The 21,891-nt window shown below is 37.4% G+C and overlaps 2 protein-coding genes across 2 annotated transcripts; one reads left to right on the top strand and one right to left on the bottom strand.

Annotated features, from left to right (window-relative positions):
• Nucleotides 1-448: 448 nt before the first annotated feature.
• On the bottom strand, nucleotides 449-11,941 carry qpct (glutaminyl-peptide cyclotransferase). Its single transcript, XM_026934230.3, has 7 exons — nucleotides 11,782-11,941; nucleotides 6,375-6,521; nucleotides 5,999-6,280; nucleotides 5,425-5,592; nucleotides 4,960-5,059; nucleotides 3,626-3,742; nucleotides 449-3,483 (listed from the first exon to the last, which is right to left on the bottom strand). Exons 1-7 carry the CDS (start codon nucleotides 11,890-11,892, stop codon nucleotides 3,308-3,310), a joined length of 1,101 nt encoding a protein of 366 aa, XP_026790031.3. The 5' UTR covers nucleotides 11,893-11,941; the 3' UTR covers nucleotides 449-3,307.
• A 1,694-nt stretch (nucleotides 11,942-13,635) lies between these two features.
• On the top strand, nucleotides 13,636-19,838 carry mocs3 (molybdenum cofactor synthesis 3). Its single transcript, XM_053237831.1, has 13 exons — nucleotides 13,636-13,885; nucleotides 14,006-14,135; nucleotides 14,225-14,317; nucleotides 15,258-15,378; nucleotides 15,511-15,589; nucleotides 15,689-15,802; nucleotides 15,982-16,090; nucleotides 17,197-17,259; nucleotides 17,365-17,528; nucleotides 17,885-17,932; nucleotides 18,040-18,136; nucleotides 18,273-18,380; nucleotides 18,843-19,838. The coding sequence occupies exons 1-13, from the start codon at nucleotides 13,793-13,795 to the stop codon at nucleotides 18,998-19,000; spliced, it is 1,377 nt and encodes a 458-aa protein (XP_053093806.1). The 5' UTR covers nucleotides 13,636-13,792; the 3' UTR covers nucleotides 19,001-19,838.
• Nucleotides 19,839-21,891: the final 2,053 nt, after the last annotated feature.

Raw genomic sequence — 21,891 nt, 5'->3', positions numbered from 1 at the left:
CAACACTATTAATACAAGATTGATTGTTCACCCTTTAAATTTTACATTTCCAGCTGTTTCCAGTGACTTACTTACAGCAATTTATTCGACAACTTCTTTGTATTATTCAGGAAATACAGTGAAACAAATCAGAAAGGTACATACAAGAGTGAAGAATGTGACTATGGATCCACCAGTAGGTTGTGAGAGGTTAAACCAAGGCATTATGTCTCATCCCCTGTGTTTAACATTGTACTATTGTCAGTCACTTAAAGTGAATCAGTTGTGAATTATTATACAATACTAGAAATTCTTCCTTAAAATTAATATCAGTTACCAAAAAGCAGGTCATTTCACTACAATAACAACATTTTTAAAATTCGTGTAAAAGAAAAATGTTTTAAACCACAAATGAGCTTTTCAACTGTATAAGGTACAGCATGACTCTAAGAATTCAAGTATCAGATAATTGCATAATAACATAATCACAGTTTATTTTTCATACATTGCACGCAAAGGCATTAAGGATTAGGAAATGACTGTGGTCCAGGCAGCAACTTGTGAAGTCAAATTATTATAATAACAGTGGAGAATATCTGACTTTCAGTTACATCAAAGGTGAACAAGAATGAGGATTTAAGGCTTGCTAGAGGCCTACATAACTAAAGTAGTTAACTACTATTAACTATACATAAGTGAGGGTACTGTTATGGTGATTATTAGGAAGACTGAAGATCTTCACTGTGTGATCACTGTGTGCCAGTGAGAGAGAGTGTAAAATAATAATCACAGATAACATATGTAATATCTAACGTTCTTTTTGTAAGTTTCATTGATGAAGTGATACTTCAACACACTTCTATCAAACCATCAAACCACTGGCATGCAGAAGCAATTCACAGTAACAGCCTTTACATGCGGGACAGGTGCACAGGAAATCATATTTCAGTTCTGGCACTTTGGACACACAAGACCAGTGTGAAATCATTAAAGCCTCACGCTAGTATGAGGCCTGAATTCGTTTTGTAAGATATCTAAGCATATTCTATGTTCTAAGGGAATAATATGAAATATATAATACTATTCATTATGATGACATATGATAAGTAGTCAAATCGCCATATTAAAATATTATATATTCTAGTAAAAATGCAACAGATTATGTCAGATTCTGTGTCCAATTATCTTTTAGCCCATACAAAGGCTATGTATTATAATTTGCTTAAGGGATATTAGAAATAGGCCCAGAGCACCGGAAACCTTTATTCTGTTGTGGGTCACGAGGGTGGAGTGAAACTAGCAACTTGTGATAGTAGATTTCATGGCAGGTCAGCTTAATGAACCATGGGAGTGTCAGCTGAAGGAAGTCTTCAGAATGTAGCGTGCATGCTGGGAATGTGTGACTGATGCATGATCATAGTTCCTGTTTGCTTATGCTTCCTGGACAACAATGCTCAACCACAAAATAGGTTGAAAACGAAACACTGAATGTGGGATCTTTATTATATTAATATAACTAATTTCTGGACTCCAACCACATACTGTGTATGACACACTAAGGAATCTGCAATCTCAGCATTCACACTACACCCTAATATACATTTTAAAAGAGATCTGCATTACATAATTGTATTGTATTTACATCATTGTGTTCTGAAAGAAGGAAACATTTCCAGGAATTGTCTCTTGAGGAGACGTATGCATGAATGTGACCTCACTCAGCCTCCCAATATATTCTCTGTCAAAACTGTTTAAAAGCTCCAGCAAGACTTTGCATGTGTTTAAGACCAGAATGCAAATAGCTTACTGCAAATGTGAAAAAAGTCTGTGCAAAGGAATGGGGCACATGCAAAGAAATGCTGTAGAGTAAAAATGCCTTCAAAAATAATGAAATTAAATGTTTCTACAAAAAAAAAATACTATAAACAGTAGAAAACTGTAATATATGAAACAAAGACAATATTTGGTGTGATGACCCTTTGCTTAAAAGAAATAGTAGTCTCAGGTACAGTTTGTGCAGTTTTATAAGGAAATGAGCTGTAAGTTTTACTGAGCATCTTACAGTTCTTCTGGACACTTTGTCACACTTGCTTCTTATTTTTGTAGCAAAACCCAGCAGCCTTCATTATGTTTTTTTGTCTGAAAAGTGGTCTCTTATGTAATATGCTGCTTTTTTCACTGACATACAAACATTTTTCTGTAACATTTAATTTTGTGCTGGAAAACTAATGTTTGGAAATCTAACATAACATAGAAGTCATAAAATAAAAATCTGTATCAAAGTTTGTACTAAAAAAGGGTGCCTCAGACTTTTGCACAGTACTGTATATACTATATGTATGTGTATGTGTATGTGTATATATATATATATATATATATATATGTTTATATATGTGAATATTTAATATTCAATGTTCTGCACTATTTCTAGGTCCCTATATAAATGTAAGCAAAATTGTGATATTGAGCATGTTACCTGCTTTGTACAAAAGGTCAGATTTTCCTCATGCCTAATCTCTTCTATTGAAACATGTGTTCAGACAACACTGTGATGGATTTGAATGGATCATAAGGTTTTATACAAACTTGTGAAGTCCATGCCAGCTTGAGTGCACAGTGTCATTAAAGAGGACATACCAAATACTAAGAAACTTTGAAATTCATTTACATATTTCAAAGATTCTACTTTTCACCTTTTCACTTTTTCACTCAAGTGGTTGTCAATAATATAAATTGTAATGAAAACTGTTGTATTAAATTAGAAAAGAATGCAAATAGAAGCATTCTGTTTTAACGGGTGCAATAGAAGGGTGCAAAGGCTTTTGTAAAGAGCCCTTGATCTTGAGCAGCCTTGAGCCTTGAGCAATACTTTCTGAATGTATTTTGAGGCACATACATGTAATATAATAGCACATATAATATAATACATTTGAGTGACTGATAATTGATTTGAGAAACTGAGATGTTTAAATGTAATGTAAATGATGCAACAAGTATAAGATCAACTTAACATATAGTCTTTCCAATGTCTTAGAACAGTAATATTTATAACAGATTGAAAAACCTCTCACAGTACACCAGTCAGAATGTGAATGCTTACAAATATATGGATTATACTGATACTAAAATAATCTCAGTAATCATATTTGGTCCTATGGTACAATATACGGCTATAAATCAATACACAAACATACATAATTGATCCTAGATAAGCTTAATATTAACACCATGGTGTCTGGAACACTAATTTATGTGGTGCTTTGTGGTAACGAGACTTCATAGTGGCTTCGTTGAGGTTGTTATTGATTAAGCGTAAGATAAAGGAACATCAGGGTGCCTGTGTAATTGGATTCTGGCTTTTCATGTTGAGGTACTCAAGCACAAAGACCTGCAAAATCTTGTTGAGGTTCTGGATCGTGGCTCGGTCCAAATTCTCCTCATTGTCATCAAAGGTGTGCCACACAGAGGGAAATGGGCTGGGGATAAGATGAAGGACCCGAACCCCTGTGAGAACATGGAGACGGTTAGCAGGTGTAGTTTGTATTGTCTTTCTTCTATTTAAAAAAAAATGGAATTCTACATGAAATCAGGTTGACATGCTAATAAGGATCTGCTTCTACAGTAGAAGCCAGTATTGTGATATTACCTCTGCTAAGGAAGGGCATGTGGTCATCCTGCACAGGACCCACAGGCATGCCAGGCCAGAAGTACTGCACTTCATTAGGATGATCCTCCAGCTGGCCCAGTGCATGCAGGCGCCGCTCTGAAAACAAGGACACAGTAACAAAACAGTTGCTGTAGATATGAGTGTCTAATGACCACACGGTAATTTGAAAATACAAAACAAAAATAAAAGACTCAGCCATGAAACACACACTTATAAACAAGGAATTTAGGAAGGAATTATGCTACAATCAAGGCCATTGATTATAAAATGTTCTAATGGAAGGAGGACACTGATTATGACTATTATTATGATTATTAAATATTATGTAAAACACAGTTCATGAAAAGAGCACTTATGTCATAAGCCTTAATAGGAGTTTTAGATAAGTAAAAGTCTGAAAACTAGTGTTAGCCTCAGACACTCAGACCATGGGCCACGGAGCCTTTGATATCTTTGTACACTTTTCTGGCAACAAACTTCAGAATGTTGCAATCTGATTATATATACTCACATTATAAACCAGTGCACATCATGTTATGTGCACTGGTTTCTAGTGCAAATGCAAACTCCATCACACTATGAGTTTTTTTGGTGCAAGCTAAAGTCATGGTTTTGAAAAATGTTCACAGAATCCTGTTTTTAAAATTTTGTTGTGTGATGAAGTGAGGAAATTAGATAATTATGCATGTTTGCCAGCTGGCTATGTGAAAAGATTTGTAATTGGTCATCTTCCATGTTAATTAAATTTCCATTTTCTGTCAAAGTAGGTGAAGAACATTAGACATTTATTGAAGAAATGTACCAGACTGTAGCGACTGTTAGCAGTCTTGCATATAAGACTAGATAACCACCCGAAACCACCCATTACATTCCACTGCACGGTACTTCATGATGCAATATCTGACATGTATTTAGATTTGCATTTGTCTATATGTACTATGTACATACAGAGTGTATCTACCGTATATAGTAGGTATAACCAATAAATAAGCCAATTAATGTAAAAAAATAAGCTAAAGTCTACCAGTACCATTGACTGTACATGCCCTTTAGATGTATACAATTACTATGCCCCAAACCTCAGATACTCTTGACCTGCTATTTTTTCTACCATGTCAGTGCCACTGCTGTGGTAAGAATGTTCCACCAACCAAATAATATCTGGACAGTAATTATCCAAAGATTGTTCCATTTTCACTGATAGGCTTCCTAAAAATGCTTAATAAGAGCAGGTATAATGTACATATATATAACTACAGGACTTATAAAACAAAGAGCAATGAGAGAATTAAAATGGAATGAAAGAAGCTCACCAATATTTTGGAGCCTGGAGAGCCACCTGGCAGTGTTGGAGAACTGATTACCGAAGCGAGGCATGGGACCACCGATTAAGTCCAACAAAACAAAAAGATCCTGTTTTAAAAAGGAAAGAGTAGGTGGACAGAAAGAAAGAACAAAAGAAGCAAAGGCAAAGACAGACTTCATGAGTCATGACAGAAAAACTGTCCTGAAACAGTGCTGGTGTATATCTATTTTAAGATAAACTTTCAAAGGCGTGTTTGAGAACAGACATGATGTCATGCTCTCTTCACTGCTGACAGCACTATCTGATGGGAAGACTCCATATCAAGGCCTGATGAGAAGCTCAGACAGCATCTGTATTCTTGATAAGTCTGTTTGATCTCATTTGCAAAGTATAACATTTAGATCACTCCACACTGCAACAATTCAACCCTCGCGTACAAGTTTAGAGTGAGTGTTTCTGTGAATAAACGTACAATGCCATCTAGCTGGTTGGTGTCTGTGGCTCCCAAAGGGTGTGCCGTGTTCTCCATTTTGTTTGCCAGATGTCGGGAACCGTACAGAGAGTCAGTAGAGGTCCACTGATACAGAGCCTCCTCTCCATCAAAGAAGATAAGCTGTAGAGTCAGGTCTGACCCTGCGTCCTGAAAGAGCCAAAGAGGTCACAATATACACACACTGCCATCAAGTGGTGAATAACGTGTAAGTGCATATTATTAACCTACATTTAAATTGCATGTTTCTAACTGGTTCCCATTATGTGGTAATGTATATGTGTGTAATGCTATCCCATTACCAAACTATAGTGGGTATCTATGACATTATATCATCTACATGGAAATTGTTCCATTCCTTCTCCTTTTTTCCTAATTACACCTCACCCACTCCCAGTCTCACAGCCATATAAAAACTCCATGAAAAACAGGTTCTTGCAAAATACCAAATTTAAATTTTGAATCTAAGCTGTTTCTGATATGGAGCAGTTAATTCTGTTAATAAAATACTGCAAGCGTGTACACTACCACAACTCCTGTGTGTAAGTTTCCTGACCTTAAGTGTCTTTAGCTCCTTGTCCAGTGCCCTGGCCATCTCTAACAGCATGGAGCATGGCACAGCTGAGTCAGTGGCTCCCAGAAACTCCCGTCCGTGCCACTGAGGAGGGAAATACTTTGAGTCGTAGTGACAAGACAGCACTAGGTGCCGCTTAGCACCAGGGTTGAGAGTGGCGATTAGGTTAGTGAAAGGCATCTGGCCATAAGGCGTCCAGTTTTGGAAGCGATCCTCAGTCACCTCCCAGCCTGCCTTCAGCGAGCCCACGGTTGATTTTATTTGCTGCAGGGGAGAAAGCAAGAAAAATGCAAATAAGATCAAGGAACTAGCTTCATTAACTTTAAATAACACACGGACAGATATACTGCACACAGACCTGCTGCACTGCTTGGCTTCCAGGAGAGCCAGGATATCGCACCACCAGCATGGGCTTCAGGTCATTCTTCCACATGCGGTCAATGTCTGTTTGAGCCAGAACACTTATTAGATCATCAGAACTCAGAGTGCTCGCCTTGTGGTACAGCTGGAGAGAGAGAGAGAGAGAGAGAGAGAGAGCATCTTAACAATGATCTTAGCCCAGTGTCGTCAGAAATTTTGATGGAGTACGGGCAAATGCACAGAAAGCTAATTGTAATTACATTTTTAATAGCAGTATGTTATTTTCACTCTTACTTTTTGCATGTTTTATTATTCACTAAGTTTAGAAATCGTGATGGATGTATGAGGCCTGTTGCCACTGAATACAAAAATGTCTACACAGCTCTGAAAAACACGGCAAATGTACAGTACATGGAGAAAACTGCATTTATGACCATAAATGTGTTTACAGTCGCTACAGCTGTGGCTGTGGGTGAGCTATAATAGGATTGTTTTCAAACCAGCATTTCTATTCCATCTGGCTGTGCTAGCTAGTTGGAAGGCAGCGTGAGAGTTAGCAGGATTAGCTTCATAATGATGTTGGCAACAATGTTAACTGAAATTGTACTTTGGCAAATTAAACACAGAGGACTGGCAATAGCTGCTAACTGACAACATTAGCTAACTAATTGGTGTTTAAGGACAGTGACTTAGAGTATTCAAAATATTCTTATATTGTATGCATGTGCTACTTGAAAATAACAGATTCTGTTGATTTGAATTTTAGCAAATGATGTTTTACAAATTTTAAACCTCACTCTCAGGGTCATTTGGAATTGTTTACCAAGCTTCTGTATTTTGGTTAATATCAGTGACATAGAGAATATACCAGGCATATTAGGGATAAATTCACAGTGATAAATTTAAATATTTACAATATATTTTTGTGAATCCATTTATTTCTGTAAAGCTGCTTTGTGACAATGTCCATTGTTAAAAGTGCTATACAAATAAAATTGAATTGAATTGAATTGAATATACAACAAAATCATCACAGGAAGGTATTGGGAATTAGCTGCTGGGTTTTATCAGGTGTATAAATAAGGTAGAATGCTAAACTCTACAGTGCTGTAGTCCTCAAGCACTCAAGTTTTACACTCCAGTTACAGATGTATATACAGTGTTTACATAAATTCGAGGGGTGAATATTTATGCAATGTATTGTAATAGGCCTTCATATGTTATACAGTCAATAGTAAATTATAATTAGAGCTTATATCTTATAAGAGATTTAAGAACTGATAGTTCTGATTTTGCTGATAGATCTGATACTGGATATTCCATATTAGCCCTAAACAGTACATAGGCACTGGATTGGATTTTACATATTCTTTGTTTCATTCCGCTGACATTTTACTGTATGTGTGATATTAACTGACAATTTTCTTCCTTTTATGGAAAGTCATGTAGCTTAATTAGGATCATTATTTCTTAAAGTTTTAAGCACCTCATTATCTGAAAGGAAATAATGTGAGGATATCATTAAAGCAACACTTTTAAAACAGCTTCTGCAATTATTATTTTGAAAACTAAATCAGCTCAATATCACGTAATCAGTGACACCTCAGAGCTCTAATATTGATCCATTTGTAGTTGTAACCAATATATTTAGGTAACATCTTGTCATAACCACCACTTCTCTGGGAACTCCAACTCCCAGAACTCACCACCATTAAACATGCCCACTCACTGCTGTACTGCCTCAGCGTACTGCTCACACACACACCTGTAACTCATCCCACACAATCAGTCTCTGTGGATATGTATGCCTCTCTGTCACAGTATTCAATGCTATGTGATTTTTACTTAATCTGGTCATAGTGAATTTTTAAAAATGTGTATGAATTTGGAAAATATTAATATTATTGTTGTTATTGGCATAAGAAATGAAATACAGAATGTTATTTAGGCCAAAATCTTAATATGTACTCACTTTTCTTAGTCTACTTTATTCAAACACTATTAGAATATGGTAATGATTAATTTGGAGAGGATATGTTATTGAAATATGATTTATTGAAGCCATGAGTATGTATGTGTTACAAATAAATAATGTTTTTAGATGTGTCACTGAGGATGAAATTAAATGCCTAAACCAATGAAAATATATGTTGCAAATTAACAAACGTAATTAAACAATTTTCTGCCAGTCTTGGCAAAATAGTAACCCTGCTTCATTAAAATATAATATAAACATTTTTCCTTCACATGTAGATTGTCAACACCGTGAGAATTTCATAAATGTATCAACAACGGGGATGTTGTTGTATTAATTCAAAGAAAGATTAGACAATTTGGAAATTCAAAAACTGTGTAAATATATCCGAGTTCACCCTATGTAAAGCTAAGGCCAGTGATTCGTCACATTTGGTCTTTCATAATGAGCGGGAACTGACTCTGGGCAGAGCAAATAAGACTTCCCCTTGAACTGCTCATACCCTGAAACTCTCCACTATTTAACAATAATGGGCATTTCTATTCTTTGACTGTTGTTTACTTGGTCGATACATGAAGTCCATGGTTTTGTATTAGTTCTCTAATAAATAAAGAACAACTACAGTGGAATTGAGTCTAGTGATCCTGACTCGTGCATGATAGATGAAGGCTTGACTCAGCAATGAATAGCATTTAATCACACATCCCACAGTTATGTGACTCACCAGAATTAAATGGCTATTTTGAATCAACATCTACAACATGTCATTAAATGAACAGATGCTGATCGAAAATGAGCAGATGCTGCTCTGGGATTTCTATTTTATTCACATTATAAATAAACATTTGCTTATCTACTCTAACAGTTATAAACGTATTCCTCCAGAGTTTATTCATCCGTAGCTGACTTAGTACAAACATTAAAACATGTTAAATGATAAAGGAGTAAAGATGGTCTTAAAACATTAGGACAAAAATCTAGACCAATTAGAATAAAGATAAAACAAACAGTGTTTTGATATCAAGCAACAGTCGTTCAACATCTTGTGCTCTATATAAAAATATTACTCATTTATGGCTTAATGTTCAGACAGATATATGTCCCTGTTAATGTATGCCCTCTTTGTGTTTGGACACAAAATTACTGAATTATAAACAGACATGGCATATGGTGTTGACACTTAGCTACAGCTTTATAACAGAGCCTGTTCATACTTGTTTGTATGGAAAATTATACCCTGCCAATGCCGTGTGAGTAATTATGTGGTCTACATTTACCACACATGGCAACAGAGAGCCTTTAAGTATAACATGAAAAGGGGAGCAGCATTTGGTGGCTACTCACATTATAGAGGCGTATCACGCTATGAATCACTGCTTTAAACTTGTAAAAGAATCCGTATTTAAATGTAGCTAAAATATAATCCTACACTGAACTACACTATACTGCCCTCCAGCCAAATGTGACTTAGTATGGCACTGAGTGGATATAACGTCACTCTCATTACTTTTGTTTGTTCTCAAAGTCCATTTGGTCTTCTGTTATGTGTGTGGTAAGTCAGTAAGCACAACAAGCATGTAAGCAGAAAATTCATGATGTAACATTCCCCCATTTCAGTCGAGGCCAGTGCTCCAACCTACATAATGCTAGTACTATTCTAATACTGAGTATCAGTTTTGGAGTAATTCCCTGAAATACTAAACGACTATCAGACCTGGCATCTATTCTGATCCAAATCACCTATGTATTTTATGCCATGAAAGAATGTGATGTTCATTGATATAACACACATCTTGCACATAAGCAGATACACAAACTGTGGAGCTGCACAATACTGAAGAAAAATACAATATGCAGTAACTTGTTGCAGATATGCGATACGATAATGCTACAAGTGTGTAAAATCAGTTTTTATTTTAAATTTTAAATTATATATATATATATATATGATTTTGGTATTGGAAATTAAAAAAGTGAATCAGTGCCAACTGTACATAATACAGTATGCTTAAGGCAGGTCTGTTTAGGTTTAGTCTTTGTTTTTTTTTGCACAAAGGGATAATGTCTTTGCAGGGGGCACAGAGGCTTCGTGGTTATTACTGTTGCCTCACACCTCCAGGGTTGGGGGTTTGATTCCTGCCTCCGCCTGTGCGCGCGGAGTTTGCATGTTCTCCCTGTGCATTGTGGGTGTCCTCCTGGTACTCTGGTTTCCTCCCCGAGTCCAAAGACATACACTGTAAGCTGACTGGCATCTCTAAATTGTCTGTTGTGTGTGTGTGTGTGTGTGTGTGTGTGTGTGTGTGATTATGCCTTGCAGTGGATTGACACCCTGTTCATGGTGTCCCCCGGCTTGTGCCCCGAGTTCCCTAGGATAGGCTTCAGGTTCCCCCTGCAACCTTCAGCAGGATAAGCAGTAGAGAAAATGGATGGATGGATAATGTCTTTATCCAACCATATAATTCCAGTCATTTAATCAGTTTTTGAGTGACTGATAATACGGCTGATAATACACTGGTTGGTTAAAATGTAAAACTATAGCCGCACTAAACACCCCTGGTTTAGGCTTACTGTTTAGTTACAAGAGACTACAAGGATGTGCATCATGACACACTCTTCTTACATACAAATAAGGGAAAAAAAACCCAAATCATCCTGCGGCAAGGCTTATCCTCACTCAGAGCACAGTGAACCATGAATTACACGCTAGAATGTGCACAGATTCTCGTGGGAATTAATGGAAGAGTTAAGAGAAGTCAGATCTATAAATACCGCCATGTCAGTTGCTGGATCAATGAAGAGGAGCGTGCTGCCATGGCAACAAGGAAAAGGAAGACAGAAGCAAGAACTGGTGTGTATGCACAGAAACCACTAACACACAACATACAAATCTATTCACACAGGAACATATTCCTTACCAAGGATGGACAGATACCCAGCATAACACACATGCCCAGGTCAGGAAGCATGCTCAGGTCATCCAGGCTTTAAGCACCAGTCTGACCTGTTATCAGATAGTCAAAACCAACTCAAAGCTAAAAGCAGCCATGAACTATCTGACTATCTGTGATAAATGTTTTAAAGCAGAGTTTTAAAACATATAGGCTTATATAACATCAACAGCTTCACTGTGGCAATCTATAGCCCAGGATTCCTGAGTTTATCGGGGTTTATATAATATATATATATATATATATATATATATATATATATTTATATATATAAACAAAAACTTGTTGCAGCAGTCTGTTTGAGTCATCCAGTTGGAGAACTAAGATGAACTAAGCGTAAACATGTGATTCATGTGATCTACAGGCAGATGTGATCTGCACAAGTCCTCGAGTCCACCGTCATGTCCGGATTTAGTTACAGAACTACGCACATTACGCACTAAACGCACACTGGGATATGTTATAAAGGCGAATACATTTACCTTTTCTTGCGTCCAGTGTATCTGAGCACAGATGTGGCCCGTAAATGTGGCAAAGATGCCGAGCAGAGAGAAGAACCGCATGGCTGTACCGGCTCTCACAGCCCTCATCATCTCTCTTATTTCTGAGCGACTTCACAGAAAGAGGGATCATGTGAGGGAGGGTGAGAGGGAGGGAGGACCTGAAGCCTAGTCACAGGGGGATACGCCTCATTCATTTACACACACACACACACACACACACACACACACACAGAGAGAGAGAGAGAGAAAACACGCCAAACAAGTTGCACTTATTTGATCTGAGCACTCATGTTGGGCAATCAAACCCTGCTGACAAATCCAGCTTAGTCTGACCAGCTACCAAAACACACACAGAGCCACCAAAACATAAACAGAGCTACCAAAACACACACAGAGCTACCAAAACATAAACAGAGCTACCAAAACACACACAGAGCTACCAAAACATAAATAGAGCTACCAAAACACACACAGAGCTACCAAAACATAAATAGAGCTACCAAAACACACACAGAGCTACCAAAACATAAATAGAGCTACCAAAACACACACAGAGCTACCAAAACATAAACAGAGCTACCAAAAGATAAACAGAGCTACCAAAACACACACAGAGCTACCAAAAAAACACACAGAGCTACCAAAACATAAATAGAGCTACCAAAACACAAACAGAGCTACCAAAACACACACAGAGCTACCAAAAGATAAACAGAGCTACCAAAACATAAACAGAGCTACCAAAACACACACAGAGCTACCAAAAAACACACACAGAGCTACCAAAACATAAACAGAGCTACCAAAACACACACAGAGCTACCAAAAAAACACACACAGAGCTACCAAAAAAACACACACAGAGCTACCAAAACACACACAAAGCTACCAAAACATAAACAGAGCTACCAAAACACACACAGAGCTACCAAAAGATAAACAGAGCTACCAAAACATAAACAGAGCTACCAAAACACACACAGAGCTACCAAAAAAACACACACAGAGCTACCAAAACATAAACAGAGCTACCAAAACACACACAGAGCAAACTAGTAGCCAGCTGGTAAGTCTGGTAGACTGAATTACCACTACTAGTGATTTTTAAGAAAATAGCACAACAGTAAGGAAATGAGAAAATCTCTAACATTGTTTTATCATTTTAGACAAGTAATAAGGAATCTGGAAAATAACCAGCTGGCAACGATGGTCTACAGTCTTGACCAGATTTCTTATTAACTGATCAAAAGTTTTAGGGACAGATTGTCTTAAAATGGTCTACAATCTTGACCAGTTTTGCCTGTGTTTTGGCAGCTGGTAATTTATTTTCCAGATTTCTTACTAACTGATCAAAAGTGTTAAGGGCAGATTGTCTTAAAATGGTCTACAATCCTGACCAGCTCTGCCTGTGTTGTGGCAGCAGGTAGATAGTCAGACCAAGCTGGATTTTTCACCAGAGTACTAAAAACACTATAAAAATATTTAGAATTCATAATTCATAAAAGTTTTTCAAATTTTTGAGATCTCCAGTCTCTAATTTGTAGACTACATACTCCATCTATGAACTCATTCACGTTAGATGTGGAGCCAATTCATTATTGTAGCCTATTTTGCTTGGATGTAATTTGGTCTACATTATATTATAATATTAACCTTAAATACTGTGATATTATACATAAAATAAGTACATTGGATATGGACTGTATTCACACTGCGCCATTCTATGATGAATGAATGAAGCGTTATGGTTAATCTCATTTCATCTAGATATATTTATTTTTGACGCAGTTTATTACCTGTCCTTTGATTGGTCAGTGGAAACACGTGATCATGGGGCTCGCACACGTGTTTGGTGACGTAGATACACAGGAAGCGATTGCATGGTGAACATGTGAAGTTCTCCTGCATGTTGAAGAAGCTTTTTAGTTTGATTTTAATTTCTAATTTAAATTGAATTCAATTTATTTAATCTTTCGCTTAATTGTATAATATGGATGACGATGTTTTAAGTCTGAAGAAACAGCTCCTGGAAAAGGATGCGGAAATCGCTGCTTTAAAAAACAAGCTCGAGCAAAGCCAGAAGGTCTGCATTCATATTCATGGGTCCAGTACAATATAGCATGTTAGTCCTGTATACAAAGTGTATCTCCCCAAATACTGTCATTTAGAAAGAGCCACTTTTCTTTCTGTTATTTTTTATTAGGAGAACTCTTTACTAATGGACCTACAAGACCAGGTGTCGCATTTGGCTCATCTGCAGTGTACCTCTTTAAGCAATGATGCCATTATGCGCTACAGCAGGCAGCTGCTCCTGCCAGAGCTCGGTGTCAGAGGTGAGAGGTTAATGAAACAGCAGTTTGAAACAGTTTCTGATTTTCGTTTGACAAATCACGCACAAACTACTCGTCTCTTATCTTTCCAGGTCAGATGAATCTTTTAACCACGTCTGTTTTGGTGGTGGGATGTGGAGGTTTAGGCTGTCCTCTAGCCCTCTACCTGGCTGCAGCTGGAGTAGGTAGGCTGCAGTGTGGTCATCTAATGCTCACTTTCACACTGCACGCAAAAAGTGGTCAGGTTCTTCATAAGCGAAACAGATTCGTCTTTTTCGCGTTGGTGTGAACAGCAAACTCGGGTCGAATCTGATATTTTTCAGTTTTGATTTGGCTCACTTTCATATATGATGCTGGAAACCAATCCTGCATCCTAAGACTGAACAGTTAGATCGGCATTCAGATCTATTATATTTACATTTTTATATTTTGTATTTGCTTTGTAGAAAAGACTTAACCATGCAATGCAGAAACAAGAAAGTACAGAAAATACTGAATATGCATCACTGTTTTATTAAAAAAAAACCCTGAACCCTAGTTTCCAGTTTCAACAGTCACTCAAGACAGACTTCTTGGTTTTGCACTAGAATGAATGCTCAAATAAAATTAAATTACAAAGTTATTCTTTGCACCCAGTTTGGTGAGCTAATAAAGTGAAAATTACCCATACACAAACAGTCTTTTGAAATGTGCAAAGTATTATCATTTTGTATACAATAATATGTGAAAAGTATTATCATTTTGTATATATTAAGTACTCAAAAGTGCTTTGTGCCATAACCTTAATACACCTTATTGCTTAATACGCCTGTTGCTATTAGTTTGTTCACTTCAGCTGTCTTGTTATTACACAGTTCTTGTTTATGGAAACTTGTTTTAAATTTGTGGAAAAATCAATATAAAATCCTCGAAAGTTATCAGATATTTAAAATGGTTACCAATTTTGGACTAGGTTGTATTGTGTATATGTGTACTCATTTGGCACCTAACATACCGTAAGTTAAAGATGAAAGGTGTTCCCACACCCATTATGATTTAATATACACTTGGCATAGGATTGTACTAAAAGAATTTCATGATCATGTAATTAAGAATCTGCTTGATGCATGTATTGGATGCTCTCAGGGCGTTTGGGGCTGTTGGATTATGACGAGGTGGAGCTAAGTAATCTGCACAGACAGGTTCTGCACACAGAGAGGACTCAGGGTCTGCCCAAAGCCTATTCTGCAGCACAGGCCCTAAGCAGGTACATCTCTTGTCTACACTAAAGACTAGTATGCATTAGGACCCAGGCTAAACCCTGTTAGCCAGGGTTTATCCTAGGCTAAACACTGAGTGTTATGTGTTAACTTTAGTCTTAACTTTAATCTTCTTACAGGTTAAATTCTACAACACAGTGTGTGCCGTATCATCTCCAGCTCTCCTCTGAGAATGCCTTACAACTCATCCAACAGTATCCTTTCATGCTGTACTGTTCAGACAAATATCATCTGATAGTTTTGAGTGTTGTTTTGAGTCTCAGTGTTTGCATTCTTGACTACTTGTGTTTTATGTATGACATTGTGGCTGATTGTTCAGACAATGTTCCAACACGGTACCTTGTCAACGATGCCTGTGTTCTCAGTGGCAAGCCCTTAGTGTCTGCTAGTGCTTTGCGAATGGAAGGCCAGGTAGGACACTTTTAAGAGCAAAATTATAATGCCTTACAGCTGAACACTTTAGAACGGGAGTGCATGTGATTTATAAAAAAAAAAGAAAATACATACTTAACTGATAAAGCGTAAAAATTGAGCTTTTTTTCAGATGAACATAAATGTGCTTGGCTGTCTGCTTCTATCTCGTCTCATAGCTCACTGTGTATAATTACAATGGAGGGCCCTGTTACAGGTGTTTATATCCTGTTCCCCCACCACCTGAAACTGTCACAAACTGCTCTGATGGAGGAGTCTTAGGAGTGGGTGAGTCCAACTTACAGTTAAAGTTCACAGCTAGTACATGTAAGTTTACTGGGTATTAGTAGCTGGATGCACACTATGTGATTTTACAGCCCCAGTTTTTCTCACTCTGCAGTCTTCATATTCTAATTCACACATGAGAGTAAAATCATCCTCATGCACACCTGTAGCACCGAAGAAATCGCGATTCAGACAGATCCTGGAACAGTAATTGATTGTGGTAATGAGAGAGCTAAATGATAAATGTCTGAAAACTCGAGCGTGATTCAATGCACAGTCTGCAAAGGGGAGACACCTTGCATAGCAAAATAATCAATAAGGCATGAACATTTACAACAAAATGAAGACACTATGCTGTCTTTAGCTCCTACTTAACAATCAAAATGGACTGACAGATTAACAGCAGCCTCGTTACACAATGTTTCATGTAAGTGGCTTGATAGGTTTGTAATGGTATGATCGAAGTGTACCAAAGTTTATACTTTATTGAGTCTTGTTCAGATTATGTTTAAGCTACTTGTTTAGTACAGTTTAGATAAAGCATTCATTTAAATGAACATTGTTATGATCCTGGGAGCACTGGGCGTGAGGTGGAAATCACCCTGAATAGGACTCCAGTCCATCACAGGGCATCATGCAAACACACCTGTACACAATCTTTCACACTTAGGGGCAATTTAGCATAGTCAAGGGTGAACATGCCAGAATCAGGAACGGATTGTGCATAGGAGTCAGTGTGTGCATGGTTTAGTAAATTTGAGTATTTTAGTGTGCATTCATGCTTTTCTTTAGAAAAATGCCAAGATTTATAAAAGAGGCTCCATCTGCAAAATGAGCTCCTGTAGACATTCCTCAATTGCATGTGTGCTGAGCCGTACGTACTGCACCCTGCCTACTAAAAGCCCCCTTTATTCTACCACTAAGCTTCATCTGTGTATTAAAAACTGTGCCTTTTTTGTAGAAGTTGTGTACATGCATAAATAAACAGTGCTCATATAAAATGTTTACTTTTCTACTCAATACTCAGATTGCTATAGCTAGTTATAGGTGCTCAGGGATTTCTAAGCAGTCCTGTGCAGTGTAAAAGCATATTTCCATCTTCATTGCAGTGGTTGGAGTCATGGGCTGTCTTCAAGCTTTAGAGGTTCTGAAGATTGCCTCTGGCCAAAAATGTATCCTTCATTGAAACCACATAGACAACTAGAGTTCACTACACTGATTTTTTAGCTTGTGGTACACAATATTTGATGGCGTCTGTCTTTGACTGGTCAATGCAGCTTCATTTGGGCAGCAGTTGCTGATGTTTGATGCTCAGGATAGCCGGTTTCGCTGCATAAAGCTGAGAGCCAAGCAGGCAGGATGTGTTGTTTGTGGAGAGACGCCCACAGTCACAGAGCTACAGGACTATGAGAGCTTCTGTGGCTCTGCTGCAACAGATAAGGTCAGAATCATGGCACAGAATGAGGTTTTAGGTCAGTGCTTGTGCTGCTGTGTTCATTATTTCTCTCCCTCTGTTCCATTGGTTTAATTTGAAGTGCCCTGGTGTGCCCTCTGTATGCAACTAAGAAACTGTCCACAAGAGGTCACTATAGCTCTGTCTGAAATCATGCCTTCACTGTTGATTCACTATTCGCTATAGACTGTAATTAACTTAATCTCACTGAAAATATGAATAAATCTAACCTTTAATTAAAGTAAACTTATTCTAAGAAACTAAAAATTCACCTTGTCAAATAATACATTTTTAGCAACTAACTTTAGAATTAGTGATCATTTTGATTGTTTATCTTTTTCCAGTGTCGAAGATTGAATCTTCTGTTTGCAGAACAGCGAGTCTCTGTGCAGGTATATAAAATCTAGGCATTATTACCTTGTTTATTATGACTTCGTGTTGATATAAAGCCAAGAAAATGAAAGAACTGATCTGGTACACCACTTATCATTAACTACAGGAGTATAAATCCGTTGTGGACTGCAGTACTCCTCATCTCCTGCTTGATGTTCGGCCCAAAGTGGAGGTGGACATTTGCCATCTGCCAGTTTCCATCAGTATGATTTCCCACAGTTTTCATAATTTCTGGAAATACATATTCTGTTTGGTGAAATTGACACTATAGAAATTGCTATAGAATGGCATAAGCAATTGTTACACGATACCATTAAGATTTTTTTTCGTTACTAATAGATATTCCACTGGCCAGTTTAGAGGATCAAAATGCAGACCACATTAATTTCCTAAAGGAGAAGATCAGTGAGCTGAAACTGCAGATGAGCTCTGAATTACAAGTCCCAGGTAACCAGTCAGAATTTTCACTCTATATGTAATATTTTGTACTCTTTGTATAGCGTGAAGAGCAATTATAATTATATAAGAATATTTTTTAATTTCATATATATGACATACAGTACTGTATCTGGATTTCAGTGTAGACCTGTGTTCTTAAGATTTAAGTCATAATACATAAACAGTAAATATTCTGCATGCTGGTGAGTTTTATTATAGTTGGGGTCATAAGTTTACATAGGCCTTGCAGAATCTGCAAAATGTTAATAATTTAAAAAAAAAAAAAAAAAAAAAAAGAAAAAGAAAACTTATGACCCTGACTGTAAATGTAAATTTCCCTCTAGCTTTCACAGTAACGACAAAAACATACTTCCACCATGTAGAGTTACTTTTCAAATAGTAAAAACAGCTGGGAGAGGACAGCTAATGATATTTTTTTTCTCCCCCTCCCACCTTTTTTCTTTTTGCTAGTGTATGTAGTGTGTAAACTTGGGAATGACTCTCAGAAGGCTGTGCAGCTGCTGGAGAAGATGTCTGGAACTGAACTAGAGCGCATCACTGTGAAAGATATCATCGGAGGCCTGATGGCCTGGGCTAATAAGATTGATCCCTCTTTTCCAAAATATTAACTTTCATTCATTGATTGTATTCCTTTATCCAAAAGTCTACATGCTAGTCACTATTTTCTATTTTTAAAAAAAACTTTATATGCACTCTTTTGATATCAAGTCTGTTTATTGGCATTTTGGTCATATTAAGTGCAGAGGGAGACAAGACACCTGACAGTTGACACCTTGACAGAGCCTGACACCAACCTTAAACAGTTTTGACCTAATGCCAAGAAAGCAGACACAGCTCTCACTGCACTTATAAAGAGAATGGATTGACACACTCAGTGATGGGCCTTCTCCAAAAAACAACCTCATGTAAACACATGTAGACTGGATTAGTACACTCCCATGACCCCTCGCAATGCTGTGCAAGAGTAAAGAGCTGGGAAAACCCACACTGTACTGGTTCAACTATCGGACATAGCTTTCTTTCCAGAATCCTGGCATAGACTTTTCCTGGGAGGCTAAAGAGTGTGAATTGGACTACACCCTCTTATCCCCTCTTTTAAAAATAAGGACCACCATCTCAATTTGCCAGTCGAAAGATATTGAAGAGTGGAGTTAACCACACAACCACAACCTTGTCCAATGTTTTCAGCGTCCGTGGAAGAATCTCATCCACCCATGCATCCTTGCCACTAGGGCTGTCATTATCGATTATTTTGATAATCAATTAGTTGACCGTTTTCTTTACTTAATAATCTGGTAGTGAATATGTCGCCTGAAAACATACTTGTAGAGACAATTAAAATTTTTCCCTAAATAAATGCTACATATAAGTGCTATATAAATATACTTTGTTTGGTCCTAAAATTCAGAATTTTTAATGAAAAATAAATTCCCAACAATTACTCAATTTCTTTAAAATTTTTTTTTATTATAATGTACTCTCACTTTATTAGGAACACCAGTACACCTACTCATTCATGCAATTTTCTAATCAGCCAATCATGTGGCAGCAGTGCAGTGCATCAAATCATGCAGATACAGGCCAGCAGCTTCAGGTAATGTTCACATCAACCATCAGAAAGGGGAAAAAATGGGATGTCAGTGATTTTGATCATGGCATGATTGTTGGTGCCAGACGGGCTGGTTTGAGTATTTCTATAACTGCTGATCTCCTGGGATTTTCACACACAACAGTAGTGATTTTTCTGAGTAGAGTTTACTCAGAATGGTGCAATAAAGAAAAAACATCCAGTGAGCAGCAGTTCTGTGGACAGTAACACTTTGTTGATGAGAGGTTAAAGGAGAATGCTCAGACTGGTTTGAGCTGACAGAAAGGCTACAGTAACTCTCAGATAAACTCTCTGTACAGTTGTGGTGGGCAGAAAAGCTACCTACATGTGAACATTAAACATGTTGTAACGGTGTATGAGTACATTTCTCATCACTAGTTTACTGCTCCTTTTCTCGCATGGGCCAAGGCTCTGCACACTGCTTTCAGTCATGAAGCTCAGTGGTCTTCCTTGTGGTTTGTTGTAAAGTCAGCTTTGCTGGACATTATCGCCACCTTCTGGCATTTACCAAATATTTGATTACGGGATACAGTGTGTGTGTGTGTATGTGTATGTATGTGTATATATATATATATATATATATATATATATATATATATATATATATATATATAGTGTGTATATAGTGTATATATAATCGAGTAGTTGATTATAATCGAGTATTCGTGACAGCCCTTCTTGCCAGACACAAAGAAATTTCTGGCACTGCCTGAAATGAGGGTTAAATGAAGGTGCCTCCTGAAACTGGGTTGGTCAAATCGCTCCTTCCATCACTCAACAATATCCTGAGTAGAGGTCAACACTCCTGTGCACTTGTTCAGCAAAACTTGTGAAAGGTCTGGTCCATCTAAGACTGGATGAATGGCATTGTACCTGACCCCCACCCTTCAGCTTGCTGGTGGTGAACCCACAAGATTGTTATTTTGGGTTGAGTTTGACTGAGTTATGTGGGTGGCCTGGTCACCAGACACTCACATGCGGACACTACCCCCAGACCTGGCTCTGGGTGGGTCACAGTAACCCTAATCCATGTAGGATACATTTGGTCTTTTTTTGTACCTTTCATGGGGGGTCTTTAGGTTCGCTCTTTGTCTGATCTCTCCTCAGATCTGTTCACCATGGGTGGCCCTAATGTGGGAGCATTAAGCTCCTGGCTACATAGCCCTGAGGTTCAGCGAAGTATACAAGCCCCTTCTCCAAGAGACAAGGTCTCGATCCATGAGTCAACATCAGCAAAAACAACAACAACAATAATAATGATAATAATACCAAGAAATTAAAAAATGTATCCTGCAACAAGACATCAATCCAAAACATAACTTTCAAGAAGAACCAAAGGCAACAATTTCTGTGTTGACACTCTCCCAAACCAAACAGGTACTTTTATATTGGAATTTCATTCATTCATTCATTCATTCATTCATCTTCAGTAACTATGCAAGGAATTAAAATTGTCCGCTGCTTTTATACTACATTATATTTTCATTGCCAGCAATAATAATAATAATAATAATAATAATAATAATAATAATAAATCATGATTTCCCCTCTATTCTGCAAACTCTCTATTTTGGTGAAGCCCTTTAAATACTACTACTACTACTACTACTACTACTAATAATAATAATAATAATTCACACATACATAATTAAAATGGGGTTAAATTGGGATGGGATATTAAATAAAATTTTTGTACTTTGTGCTTAAAATTCAGCACATCTTAGTATCTTCATGGTTGCATTTTCCGTGTTCGGAAAAGACATTATTAAAACACTGCAGTCACTCAGAGTTGTCTGATTAAGCAGATGATGGATGAATACTCCTTCAAAGTAGAAACACTGCTTTTCACCATGTTCACATCTTTCAGTGTTCTGAACATAATGTCATACT

The sequence above is a fragment of the Pangasianodon hypophthalmus genome, chromosome 10, assembly GCF_027358585.1.
Source record: "Pangasianodon hypophthalmus isolate fPanHyp1 chromosome 10, fPanHyp1.pri, whole genome shotgun sequence".
NCBI classification, from domain to species: Eukaryota; Metazoa; Chordata; class Actinopteri; order Siluriformes; family Pangasiidae; genus Pangasianodon; species Pangasianodon hypophthalmus.
Note: the sequence above shows the minus strand (reverse complement) of the source record. Positions and strands in the feature narration are given on the sequence as shown.